Raw genomic sequence first — 14,355 nt, 5'->3', positions numbered from 1 at the left:
GCAGTAGAATATATTTTGAATTAAATAAATTACATACATTCTTCTTTTTGTGTCGATTAATTAAATTAAAATATTTTTTCTTGGAGACCCTGTATAAATAATTATGCTAATGTTTATATTACTGAATAGGGAATTAAATAACCTTTTAAATGAGCTAGCACACGATTCCTATTCCCTATTTAAAAATAAGGGGTGGGGGATGTGGAAAGGAGGGGGTTGACAAATGGCAAATGTATGTACTGTAAAAATGTGTCCCCCTTAGATCAAAAATCGACCTGTTTCGTCATTTCCTTAAAATCTAATAAATACTACCAAATATCGAGATGGACTGTCTTCTTTGGACCACTCTGTATAAGTTTTTGTACAAGGCAAACTAAAAGCCGTTACTAAAAATGCGTACGATGCGGGTTTGTGGACGCTTACCTTTATAGTAATTTAATTTCAGTATGTAATTTGTTTCTGATAAATATTAAGCCACTGACACCAGCTAGTTTTATTGAGCAGCGACTGCATCATTTAAGCTGTGAGCCACTGTATGTGTCAGACGAGGTTTGTCTTTGAATATTGGAATTTTTTTGAGGACCGCTACTGGTTTTTAGAGCAAATAAAGAATGTTCGCATAAAACTGGCGTTGGAAAATCCAAGACATATCCTCCTGGGCACTTATAATATAAGTCGTCAATAAACACTTATTAATATTCTTTAAACCAGTGAATATTTTTTCAGTTCTTAAAAGTAGTTTTCAATATGTTTGTGCTTTTCATTTTTCTAGCTGGTATTACTTGCGCCAAGGGCATCAACGAAGGTAAGATATTATATTTTAAGACTTCAGCGTTATTTCTCATTACTACACAGTAGGTACCTACAGTATGGTGCAAATGTTTGGAATAAATTCGTTATTTTATAAGCCAGATGGAAAAATTTTTCTTTTTGCAGATGATACCAGTATCACTTGGAGCAACTCAAATATTGCAACTCTTCATGCTACTATTACTTCTGATCTACTCACAATAAAAACCTGGTCCGATTCTAATTTACTTTCTTTTAATTTAGACAAAACAGTAGCATTATCCTATAAAGGAGCTTCAACCCTTACCCCTTAATAACAGCCAGATCAGTATCGTTAATCCTGTAAAATTTCTTGGTATTTTTTGGATAGAAACCTTAAATGATCCCTTAATATCGATGTGTTAAGTTAGAAACTATCCTCAGCTTGCTTTGCAATAAGATCTGTTTCGAAGAAAATCAATTTAGCCTCTTCCAAAATAACATCCCTGTTCGAGTCGGATCTTCGATATGGTCTTCCTTTTTGAAATTCTGGTACAGCTGCCCAATCCTATGTAATTTTTAAATTACAAAAAAGAGCAGGAAGATATCTGTTTGGCCTCAGAAGAGCAACCCATAGCAGAAGCTTCTTCAAAGGTCACAGAATTGTAACACTACCTTCTTTATATATTTTATAAACTGTTTACTTGATTCGTAAACATCTACATGTCTTTCCAGCAAGACCTAGTCATGACTATTTCACCAGAAGTTCTTCCTTTGACATCTATTTACCGATCCCGTCCACTGAGTTAGTAAAGAAATCTATATTATATTCTGCAAAAATACTATACAACCATCTCCCCCTACAACTTAAATCTGCAACATCTTTCCCCAAGTTCGGTACAATGACAAAAGTCTATCTATCTGAAAAAACGATATTATTCAGTAGCAGAGCTTCTTAACCGATAACTAATAAATTACAGTATTCTTGTGTATAAGTAGAATTTTAATCTATATTTGAGTGTCATATATGCAGCAGCATAACTTATTATAGCCTAATAAAATAAAAAAAAGTCAAAATGTAAATTCGTACAGGTTAAAACAAATTTTATATCAAAGTTTAGGTGGGTACAAAAGATATTTTCAAGAAAGTATCCAAATCATACAAGGGGATCATTGTTTAAATAATTAAAAAGGGGTCATTTTTGCAAAAAAAATACTTTTTTAACTGCTGAGGTAATTTACTGATTAATGAAGGTCTATGGGATTTTTTTCTGCAAAGTTGGAGGGTAAGTCTTTCACATAAGACTTACTAAATTAAATTTGACCCCTTATTTATTTAAATAATTGTATATAAAATTTTAAAAACAAATTTGCAAAAAATTATTTTTAGCGTTTTAAATAAGCACTATAGAATATCTTATTTTACAGACTAAGTTGTGATATGTTACCAGTAATAAGCAAAAAAAATTGGTCAAAAAATATTTAATATTTTTTGAGATATTGAATTTGTTTATTAAATGTTACTATATTTTCAATTGCAAAAACGCGGTTGTTGCCAAAGAAATATTCACCTGCTTAAGATCTCATTATTTTTATTTTTATGTAAGTTTTCGATAAATGTATTGATAAATTCAAATTTCAATTAAACTCCCCCCTAAAATGGCATTTGAAAATTATTCAAATTTGCTTATAAATTGCTTTTTTAATAACGTCGCAAGAATTAAGTATTTTTAAATGCCGTTTCAATAATTGGGTTCCTGGGAATTTTTTACTAATTAACAAAATTTTTTTGTCGTTTTTTCTTCTTCTTTTTATCTTGGAGTTATATTACTACGGGCCCTTGTAGGGTTAAATTTTATTAAGAATGTAGAATCTCTAAGTTGTAGATTCTAGACCTAAAAGCATTAAGATTTAACTAAAATCTCTTAAATAAAATGTGGCTACTTACTGAGTTACAGGGTGTTTTATTTAAAAATTTAAAAATTATTGTTACCAAGTACTTTAAAACAATTTGACGTATCCTTATCATACTTGGCAGAAAGTTTGGCTATTTTACACCCTACCAAATTGTGATTAATAAACGTTTCTAGATAGTGCCAGAGGCGTGCGACAGGGAATAGTGAATGATTGACCCTTTCCAAATTCTACGCCACTGAGTGAATTACTATTGTAGCGAAATTTTTCGATTCTCCAATACTTTGTATGTAAATAACTTTATTGGTATCGATAAAGTCATCAGTTTGAGAGATATTGGAAGTTTAAAATGAATGAATGAATGAATCAAAATAACTATGCCGTTTCATTTTTAACGTCCAATATCTCGAAAACTAATGACTTAATCGTTACCAGTAAGGAGTATACTATTTACATAGAAAGTATTGGAGAATCGAAAAATTTCGCTAAAATAGTAATTTCCTCAGTGGCGTAGAATTTGGGAAGGGTCAACCATTAACTGTCTCCTGTCGTACGCCTCTGGTGGTAGCTAGAAACTTTTATTTATCACAATTTAGTAGACTGTATAGTACTCACACTTTCTGTCAAGTATGATAAGGATACGTCAAATAGTTTGAAAGTACTTGGAAAAATAATTTTTAAATTTTTAAATAAAACAACCTGTAACTCAGTAAGTAGTCACATTTTATTTAAGTGATTTTAGACCAATCTTAATATTTTTAGGTCTAGAATCTACAACTTAGAGATTCGATATTCTTAATGAAACTTAACCTAAAAAGGGCCCATATTAATATAATTCCAAGAAAAAAAAGAAGAGGAAAAAAAGACAAAAAATTTTTTAATTAGTAAAAAATTCCCAGGAATCCAATTATCGAAACGGCATTTCAAATTATTTAATCCCCGCTACGCTATTAAAAAAAAACAAATTATAAACAAATTTGACTAATTTTCAAATGCCATTTTAGGGGGAAGTTTAATTGAAATTTGAATTTATCAATACATGTATCGAAAATATACATAAAAATAAAAATAATACGATTTAATACAGGTTAATATTTCTTTGGCAACAACCGCGTTTTTGCAATTGAAAATAGAGTAATATTTAATAAACAAATTCAATATCTCAAAAAATATTAAATATTTTTGCACCAATTTTTTTTAATACTGATAACATAGCGCAACTTATCCTGTAAAATAAGATATTTTATAGTGCTTATTTAAAACACTAAAAATATTTTTTTGTAAATTTGTTTTTAAAGTTTTATGTATAATTATTTAAATAAATAGGGGGCCAAATTTAATCTAGTAAGTCTTATATGAAAGATTCACCCTTCAACTTTAAAGGAAACAATCCCATAGACCTTCATTAGTAATTGGATGACCTCAGCAGTTAAAAAAGTAATTTTTATGCAAAAATGACCCCTTTTTAATTATTTAAACAATGATCACCTTGTATGATTTGGATACTTTCTTGAAAATATCTTTTGTACCCACCTAAACTTTGATATAAAATTTGTTTCAATCTGTACGAATTTACATTTTGATTTACATGTAGTGTAATTTTATTTTACTAGACTATTACACTTATTAAGGCAGATTATGCAATTTGCATTTTTTTTTTAATTTTGCAATACATTATTGTTATTGTTTTTTGTTTTACTTCATTATTTTTTTATTTATATTGTCCAATTTAATAATTTTATTAAATTGTGTTTGTTATTGTTTTCTTGATGATTCTTTGTAAGCTTTGTCTATAAAATTGTAAAATTTTCCATGACAATAATAGTTATTTATGATATAAGTGTTAAAAGTACACGTTTAAGGCACGCATGTGAAAGTTCGCAGAATGAGCGATAGCGAGTTCTACAATTCACATGAGTGCCTTAAAAATGTACTTTTTAACACGCATATCATACAATATTTTTTCTACAAACGTAATTACAGGACAATGTCTACAAAAGCTTTTACTTGAACTTGACTGACATTCCATTTTATATTTTTTTGACATTGCATCAAAATTACCTATACGGTCAATACGAACTGCCGTGCCTTAAAAATATTTTAAAGCACTAGTGCCTTAAAGTAGCATTTTTAATGCTCGTATGGAGTGCTAAAAATTGCATTTTTAACACGGTTGTAGAAAAAGAATATTTCTGATTCTGATTCTGAGCAACTTTAAAGAAAAATCCAGAAACAGGTCGATTATTATTTTTAAATTATGATTTTTTGCCATATTTATCATACTAGTGACGTAAATCCATCTGGGCGTGATAACGTAATCGATGATTTTTTTTTAAATGAGAATAGGGGTCGTGTGCTAGCTCGTTTGAAAGGTTATTCACAGTATCATCAGGTGTTCTTCTTTATTAATCAGTTTTTCTAATTAATTTTAGTGTGCTTCCTCAAAGGCCTACGAGGCGTTTGTCAACCGCTAAATGTCTGCTATGAGGCATTAGATTTTCTTTCAGAAGATGACGTAAACTTTTGTGAATTTGATGGGTCAGAAGATCACATCTGTTGTCCTGATGAATTTAGAAAACCAAAACGAAAACCTGCGACACCTTCTAAGCCTCAGGATCTGGACCGACGACACAAACGACCACAGAATCAAGAACCGCCTCTTTTTAGAGTACCAGAACAAGACCCAGAAGAACCTAGTTATTCTACGGAAAAAGGATTTTGGATTTCTATTTTACCAAGCAATCATATACCAATAAGTGTAAAAAGTAAGTAAACCTTTGTTTTCGATTTATCGGATTTGGTAAAGGCAACAGAATTAAACACTTGTCGCCAATCTCTTCTTCTTCTTTTGGCAACATAACCCTGGATGGGTCTTTGCCTATCTACTATTTCATTCCATCCTAGCCACTATTGTGCTCTTCTCCACCATTTATGTCTTATATTGATGGTTCTCAGATCTTCTTTTACCATCTAGTTCAACCATCGTCCAACCATCTAGTTCTGGGCCTTCCTTTTTTTCGTCGTCCTATCGGCTTCCACTCTAATATTTTTTTGCGGTTTTTGCAACTTATTGTCTCTGGACAAGTTCCAGCTATGACATTCTTTGACTTTTCACAAATCTTAAAATACCCTACCTTTCATTCAATTCATTAACCTGGTCGTTTCTTCTGATTCTTTATGTGCTGTCTTCCTCTTGCACCGGGATCTATCCTTTTCTTAGTATCCTTTCTCTCGAATTTCTTGAGTTGGGCTTTATCTTTTCATCGCCGATTTAAGAATAGACTGTTTACGGAGGTGACAACTGACATTCTAATATTAGCCTAGCAGTATTCAAATGCTTTTTATTCTTCTTCTTTTTGTATAGACGTGACTATCCGTTTTTTCAATGTGCCTCCAGTAAGTTCCATTATTGTCATTCCATCGTTTTCGTGGGCTTCCCACTGATCGTCTTCCTATTGGGGAACCGTCTCTCGCTTTCCTTACCACTCTATTTTTTGTCATTCGACTTATGTGGTCATTCCATTCTACTCTTCTGTTTATTTCTGTTATTCATGTTCTACACCTTGCATCTCCTTCGTATATCTGTACTTCTGGCTCTGTCCCATAGTGTCTTACCATCTATTTTTCGAAGGGTTTCAATCGATTATTATTTGATAATTATTTTTAACGTTAAGATTGTTCTTATTTATTTATTTATTTATTTATTTATTTATTTATTTATTTACTTATTTATTTATTTATTTATTTATTTATTTATTTATTTATTTATTTATTTATTTATTTATTTATTTATTTATTTATTTATTTATTTATTTGTTTATTTATTTACTTATTTATTTATTTATATACGGTTACAACCATTTATAAAAAAAACTTCTTCTTCTTCCTTCTTGTATGTAGGCTTTAAAGCCTGTTTCTTCTTCAATATTATCCTCCTAAATTGTTTAGGTTATCGCACCACCTTTTTCTTGGTCTGCCAATACTTCTTCGTCCATTTGGTGACTTATCTCGTGCTATTCGTACTATCCTATCCTCTGCCATTCTACTAATGTGTTCGTTCCACTCCTGTTTCCGTTTTGTCACCCATCCATTTATGTCTTCTATATTGCATGATCTTCTTATGTTTTCGCTCCTCTCCCTATCCAACAGACTTTTCCCTGATATTCGTCGGAGTATTTTCATCTCTGTTGTTTCTAGTCGTCTCGTTTTAGATGTGTCAGGCCTTGTCTCCGCCGTGTATGTTAATATAGGTCTAATTGCTGCTTTATAGATTCTTGCTTTTGTGTCTTGTCTTAAGTGTTTGTTCTTCCAGATTGTGTCATTAAGAGATCCCGCCGCTTTACTTGCTTTTAAGCTTTGTTGTCGTACTTCCTCTTCAACATCTCCGTAACTGGTTATATCTATTCCCAGATATCTAAACCTTGCTTCCTGCTTTATTATTTTCCCATCAATTTCGATTTTACATCGTAGTGGGTATTTAGATGTTGTCATACATATAAAAAAAAAACAATAGGTTAAAATATAAATTACATACAATAAAGAGAACAAAAAATACAAATTATCAATATAAATAAGTTACTAATACAAATTACACAAACAATCATACCTAAGGACATTAATTACTGTTGTCGGCGGACAAAAGCAGAAAAGTCACTTTTGAGTTTATTATTATTATTATTTTTACAGAACAATAAGTCTTAGTCAATGTTTATTAAAACCTGACTCAGGAACTTGCTATAAGTTTGGAAAAGGTCAATGTTAAGGTGCTGGTTTGCTAGTCTGGCAGTTCTAGAGAGGAAATTGTTAAGAGCATAGTTAGTACGGTGGATTGGATAATGGAAACTAACTGTAGCCCTGGTTGTTCTTAGTGGGATATGAATATTAATTTTTTGAAGAAGCTCTGGAGTTCCAGTTTTTCCCTGTAGGATGTTGTAGAAAGTGATGAGATCCCTTCTCTTATGACGAGCAGTGATAGGTGCCATATTTAGGATATTAAGAATATGTGCATCATTGTAATTGCCCAAGATACCAAGTCTATATGCAATTTGCTTTAAAAATTTATGTTCAACTAACTGAAGAGCATTAGTATGCACTCCATAAAAAGGAGACCATACACAGGAGGCATACTCAAGATGGGGACGGACCAAGGCACAGTAGAGGGTTTTAAAGATGTAATATTTGTGAAGTCCTGGGTGCACCTTTTAATAAAACCAAGCATCTAAAAAGCCTTATTAATAACATTCTCCAGATGATGAGAAAGCTGTAAGTTTGTATCAAGGGTGACCCCCAAGTCCTTAAAAAGGGAAGTTCTTTGGATACTATAGTGACCGATATTGTAGTCAAAGACAATTTACATTTAGTTGGATTAAGTTCCATGCCATTTCTTTTACACCACTCTAGCAAGTTATTTAAATCGTACTGTTGTTTTTCACAATCCTGTGGGGATTTAATCACACAGCTTAATTTTAGATCATGAGCAAAGAGCAAAAATAAACTGATTGCGAAGCATTCATTTATGTCGTTTATGAAAATATTAAAAACAAGAGTGACCCAAGGTGAGAGCCTTGAAGCACTCCTGTTGGAACTTGGATAATTTTAGAAAGAAAAGTGCCAATTTTAACAATCAGTCTACGATCAGATAAGTAGCTTTGGAACCATGACAATAAAGGCTCATCAATCCCAATCAGTTTTAACTTATGCAACAAAATATTGTGTGGCACCCTGTCGAATGCCTCGGAGAAGTCAGTGTATATCGTATCCACTTGATACACCTTCTCCAAGGCGTCCAGCAAGAAGTCCACCTGACTAAGATGATTTAATTCTGTAGATTTTCGTGGTCTAAACCCAAACTGTTTTTGGACTAGTAGAGGTTCAAATAGAGGGGATAGAATGTCACATAATAGACTTTCAAATACCTTGAGGATTGCACTGATTATACTGATGGGACGATAGTTTGTTACAAAGGTTTTGTCACCGGATTTAAAGATGGGCTTTAGAAAGCTCTCTTTCCAGTAGTCAGGGAAGATTCCAGTTTGGAGGGAGAGCTTGAAAATGTGGTACAGAGATCTTGAAAGAATAAAGGAGCATTTTTTTAAGAATAAGGTAGGTAGCCCATCTGGTCCAGGCCCTTTGTTAACATCCAAAGAAGAGAGTTTACTAAATATATCTGATATTTTAATATCAAGGTGTGGAATATGGTTATTGGATGTGGATATTTCATGAGTGGGAATATTAATATTATCATGTGAGTATACTGTCGAAAAATAATCAGCAAACATGTTCGATATTTCCTCCCCAGAACAACCAGTCTTATCCAAATATTTAAGTGTATTTGGAAAAGAACTGCTTTTCCTTTTATTGTTAACAAATGACCAATTTTTTTTATGTTAAAGCTAATAGCTTTTTCAGTACAGTGCGCATATTGAGCATAGCATTCCTGAGTCAGATTTTTGCATATTTGTCTCGACCTAGAAAACTCCCGATAGTCATCCGCTGACTGTGTTCGTTTATACCTTTTGTGCAATTTTTTCTTTTGAATAATACAATTTTTTAGTTCAACTGGGAACCATACCGGGAATTTTCTGGCCGAAAATTTCCAAGGAACAAATATATCCACTGCAATAAAGATGATTTCATAAAAAATGTTTAACATTGTTTCAAGAGGCTTACCTTAAAATAAACATTCCCAGTTAAATTGATTCAGAAACATTATAATATCTTGAAAATTTGCAGAGTTAAAATCTCTATAGAATCCATCAAACTCAAGACCATCTTTACCCTCTACAACACCAATATTTAACTTAATACATAGTAGTGGGTGAACAACTGGAGGAACCAAAAAATAGTCTGCTTGTTTGAACTCGGTAGAGGAATCCTGTGTTAATACCAGATCCAGAAGGCTGTTGTGTGAGGTTAAGTGTGAGTTAAGTTGGAATAAGTTGTGGAAATTACATGTGTTTGACATAACTTGTACACATGACACTTCTTGAGAACGTGCACCAATTGTAGTCACTGTCGAACTAAGGCTGCCAGTTTGCCATATACCATTTGGCAAGTTGAAATCACCCATAATATGCAGGGTAGAATTAGGCATTTGAAGAGCGAGTGAATCTAATGTTTCAGAAAAAGTGATGTATGAATGTGCTCATGAATTTGGAGGAATATACACTGCTCACAAGATAATATTCGATTTAACAGATCCAACTGTGACAAAGACATGTTCAATACTATCAGGAACTAGGAGATGTTTACTAGGTATTGATTTGCGTACAGCAATTAAGACACCCCCTCCTCGCTTAAAGGCACTGGTGTTAGTAGAACGATCCTGGCGATGTATGTTAAAATCCGCGAAGCCAAGTTCTGCGTCAAATATGCCACTGTGCAACCACGTTTCTGTCAATACAATTATGTCATATTGACAAGCTGGCGAGTTATTTTGAAGTACATTCACTTTAGTTCGTAAGCTTTGGGTGTTCTGGTAATACACTAAAAAGCTTTTTGTGGAATTTGGGCTGCTTAGTCTTTTTGGAAAATTTTGGTAATAAATATTGCGTTTGTTTGAATTGACACTGACTAAAAGTTTTTTGGAAAAATTTTTGGAATATTGTTTACATATCTTATGCTTAAGTTATCCTCACCTTGATCTTGGCGTAGTTTAAGTTTTGCTTTGAGATTTTTATATTGTTTTACTTGCATAGGAGTTTGGTCCACATTACCGAAAATCTTCTTGTCATTATTTATATTCTTTCTATTCTTAATAACAGCTAGTACATCATGGGTATTCGATAAGATAACTTTCAATAACCGCTTTTCATTTCTATTATTTTTCTTTCCCATTCTGATTGCCTTTATAATCGGAATTTCTTCATCTGAAACTTGCTTGAAAATTTCTTGGACAGAGTGAATATCATCAACCGCATTGCTGTTCTCAGGTAAATTAAAAATCATATTTTTATTTCGTCAGTATTTAAGTTTTGAGCCTGCATAAACTCATTACGAAGCTCATTAAATTGTAATTGTAGATCATTCACTTTTTTAATAAGTTTTGGAACAAATAACAACCCTTCCTGACAATCGTTGCAGAAAAATTTCAAAGAACGCTGCTTTTTTAGCTCCATTACTTTGAACTCTGTTGGAGAAAGGTCACTACACTTACGATGAATAAACCTGCTACTAGACCGGGCAGTATCGTCGCCCCCGCTAGCGAAATTATTCCGATTCGATTTTTTTGCACAAACTTACTCATAAAGAGGTCCTTATAACACATCCACAGGGTGCCGGGCGGTGCCGTGGTCGAAAAATTATTTAAACAATTTTTTTTTAACAAATTCACAAAAATAATTTCTTCATTTCGTATAATTTTTTTTTAGATAAATTGGCTTATTCTGAGCAAAAATGTCTCGTGTCATTTTTTTCTAAAATTGATTGTTGTCGAGTTATATGCGATTAAAAATTTGAAAAATGCGAAAATGGCCATTTTCAAGGCTTAATAACTCGATTAAACATTATTATTATGGAATTCAAAAAGTCACCAAATCAAGTTTCAAATCCCTTCTTCAATGTCCTGAACATATTTTTGTCATTATTTTATTAGAAAGCTGTTATTTTTAATTATTAACAATTAGCGCTATAGTCCAGGATTCATCGTCACCCCCGTTAGTGAAATTATTCCGATTCCATTTTTTGCAGAAACTTACTCAAAACGAGGTCCTTATAACATATCCACAGGGTACCGGGCGGTGCCGTGGTCGAAAAATTGTTTAAACAATTTTTTTTAAACAAATTCACAAAAATATTTTTTTTATTGCGAACGATTTTGTTTTTAGATAATTTGGGTTATTCTGAGCAAAAAAGGTCTCTTGTGCTTTTTCTCTAAAATTGATTGTTGTCGAGTTATATGGCCATTTTCGCATTTTTTAAATTATAAATCGCGTATAATTCGACAACAATCAATTTTAGAAAAAAATCACAAGAGACATTTTTTGTTCAGAATGTCCCAAATTATCTAAAAAAAATTTGTTCGAAGTGAAAAAATTATTTTTGTGAATTTGTTTAAAAAAATTGTTTAAACAATTTTTCAACCATGTCACCGCCCGGCACCCTGTGGATATGTTATGTTATAAGGACCTCGTTTTGAGTAAGTTTCTGCAAAAAAATGGAATCGGAATAATTTCACTAACGGGGGCGACGATGAATCCTGGACTATAGCGTAATTGTTAATAATTAAAAATAACAGCTTTCTGATAAAATAATGACAAAAATCTCTTCAGGAAATTGAAGAAAGGATTTGAAACTTGATTTTGTGACTTTTTGAATTTCATAATAATAATGTTTAATCGAGTTATTAAGCCTTGAAAATGGCTATTTTCGCATTTTTCAAATTTTTAATCGCATATAACTCGACAACAATCAATTTTAGAAAAAAATGACAAGAGACCTTTTTTGCTCAGAATAAGCCAATTTATCTAAAAAAATTTATACGAAATGAAAAAATTATTTTTGTGAATTTGTTTAAAAAAATTGTTTAAATAATTTTTCGACCACGGCACCGCCCGGCACCCTGTGGATATGTTATAAGGACCTCTTTATGAGTAAGTTTGTGCAAAAAAATCGAATCGGAATAATTTCGCTAGCGGGGGCGACGATACTGACCGGTCTATACAGCTATCACAACTTATTGAATTTTTTTCATCACAATCCATTAAATCACATTTATAACAATTATTCATGTTTGGAAATAAATATCAGACTGATTCTTGATTATCTTGTTGGATTTTTGTAATACTCCTTAATGACTTTTAAATTATTTATATTGAAAACTGGATGAATTATTCAAATTTTTGAGAATATGCTAAGAAATTTTAATTACTACAATACATCATTGAATAGGCTGCTTTTTGAGCTTCATGAGGATACTAAATAACACAATAAATTATGCTTAAAAACCACATAAAATGTCACTTTTCAGAGAAACGAACAATAACGACGTGTTCAGTTTGAAGTCAAAAACTCAACTTTTTTGATCATTTTTGTTGGTATTACTTCTTTAATTGGGCTTTGACCTTCCTAAGCCTACTTTTTTATTTGGTTATACTACTTGCAGCTTGAGGCGAGTTGACAACACTGATCTTGCTGGCATCTTCATCAATGCGATCCCTCTATCGCAATATTAGTGTATTATTTCGTCTAGTTCCTTTTTCGTCTTCTAATAATTGTGTCATCTCCTTTCGAAGGTTGGTTGGTAATCCAAATGGCAATTGTAGCTTTGGAAATCGCTGCACGACAGATTTCTGCGGATGAGCAGTCTAACTGTCCAGGTCTTTCAGTCACGAGTTCTGACGTATTTATATTAACTCTTTGCATTCTGCTTTATCTTTCAATATGATTCGGATTAATTCTTATCATTCACCTCTCAATATATGACCCAAGTACTGTATTTTCTGTCGTTGATCATGTTTATTAATTATTTTTGTTTACTAACGCACTAAAGTACCTCACTGTTGGTAACTCTTTGTTCTCATGGAAGTCTCAGCATCAGTCTATATATTGTTGTATAAATTTTATGGGAAAAATTTAGAAAATAAATTTATATCAGAGACTACGAAATCATAGATTTTCATCGCCCTGTATATGACCAAAAATTGTTAATATTATAATTTAGTTAATAAACAGTGTTTTCGCGGAAAGTGAAATCGTTAAGATGGTTTGTTAATGGTTCTCTGAACGGACTTATACAATTGTGCGATAAGATTAGAAAGTACATTTTATTTCGCTTTGGAATCGACAATAGGACATTTGTAAATTATTCGTAGAAGGAGAGACAGTAAACAAATTTATTGAGTTTAGAATATAAGGCTTTTTGTTTAGCATTTTGAAACAGCGAAAGTAATTTGGTATCTCCTAGAATTTAACAAAACGGAAAAGTTGTATACAAAATAAATTGGTTGTTAAGAAATGAAAATATGGATGTAGTGGGTAGAGAGGATGTTTGTGATTGGCGGAGAAAGATAGATGGTGGGGATGAGAATGTTGAGTCCGAGTTTGACGAGAGAAAAAATGATCACTGTGTAATGAATATCTGGAGAGTACAGTCCAGTTTTTTAAAAAGTGAGAAGTCGGTGTAAAGGGGTGAAATTGGCCTTTCCGAGCAGAATCGTGGTGAAACGAAATCGTTGACCGAGTTGAGAAGTTAATTTTTTTTGTGTCTGGAGATTCCTGTTTCTGTCTAGAACGAGTAGCCGATAGGTATCAATTTGCACAAGATATCGAGCAGAGAGAAAACTGAATAGAGATTTCGAGCAAGTCCCGTTGTTTGTTTGTTTGTGAAGCAGTTTGGACGAGAAGAACCTTTCGCTACATCCTAGGAGCACGTGTGGGAGAATCGAGGACTACGCAATCCAGGAGAAGAAGTAAAGAAGAAACAAAAAGTTTAGTCAGAATTTTTGGGAAACGGAGGGAGTTTGTTTTATATCCACACCATATTTTTTTATTTTTGTATTGAACAGTTCTATAGCATAATTTAGTCATTCCAAAATTTAAAGAAGAAATAAGTAATCAATTTAAAAGGAGAAAAGTAAATTTTAGTACGTGTTGTAAGAACAGTCTAACGAATTATTTAAATAAAAATGTTGTTAAAACAAAGGAGATATCAGAATTAAAGCGTAATTTATTAGA

General features: G+C 32.3%; 1 protein-coding gene across 1 annotated transcript in view; it reads left to right on the top strand.

Moving 5' to 3' along the window:
• Positions 1-488: 488 nt before the first annotated feature.
• The window catches only part of LOC114330250 (venom protease-like), a 56,088-nt gene continuing 42,221 nt past the window's right edge, over positions 489-14,355 (top strand). Inside the window, exons 1-2 of the mRNA XM_028279574.2 lie at positions 489-805; positions 5,115-5,447. Of these exons, the coding sequence (XP_028135375.1) occupies positions 748-805; positions 5,115-5,447 (391 nt within the window). The 5' untranslated portion in view covers positions 489-747. The remainder of the gene's footprint in view (positions 806-5,114; positions 5,448-14,355) is intronic.

This window comes from Diabrotica virgifera, chromosome 4 (genome assembly GCF_917563875.1).
Source record: "Diabrotica virgifera virgifera chromosome 4, PGI_DIABVI_V3a".
NCBI lineage: Eukaryota > Metazoa > Arthropoda > Insecta > Coleoptera > Chrysomelidae > Diabrotica > Diabrotica virgifera.
The sequence above is the reverse complement of the archived record's forward strand: the minus strand, read 5'-3'. Positions and strand labels throughout refer to the sequence as shown.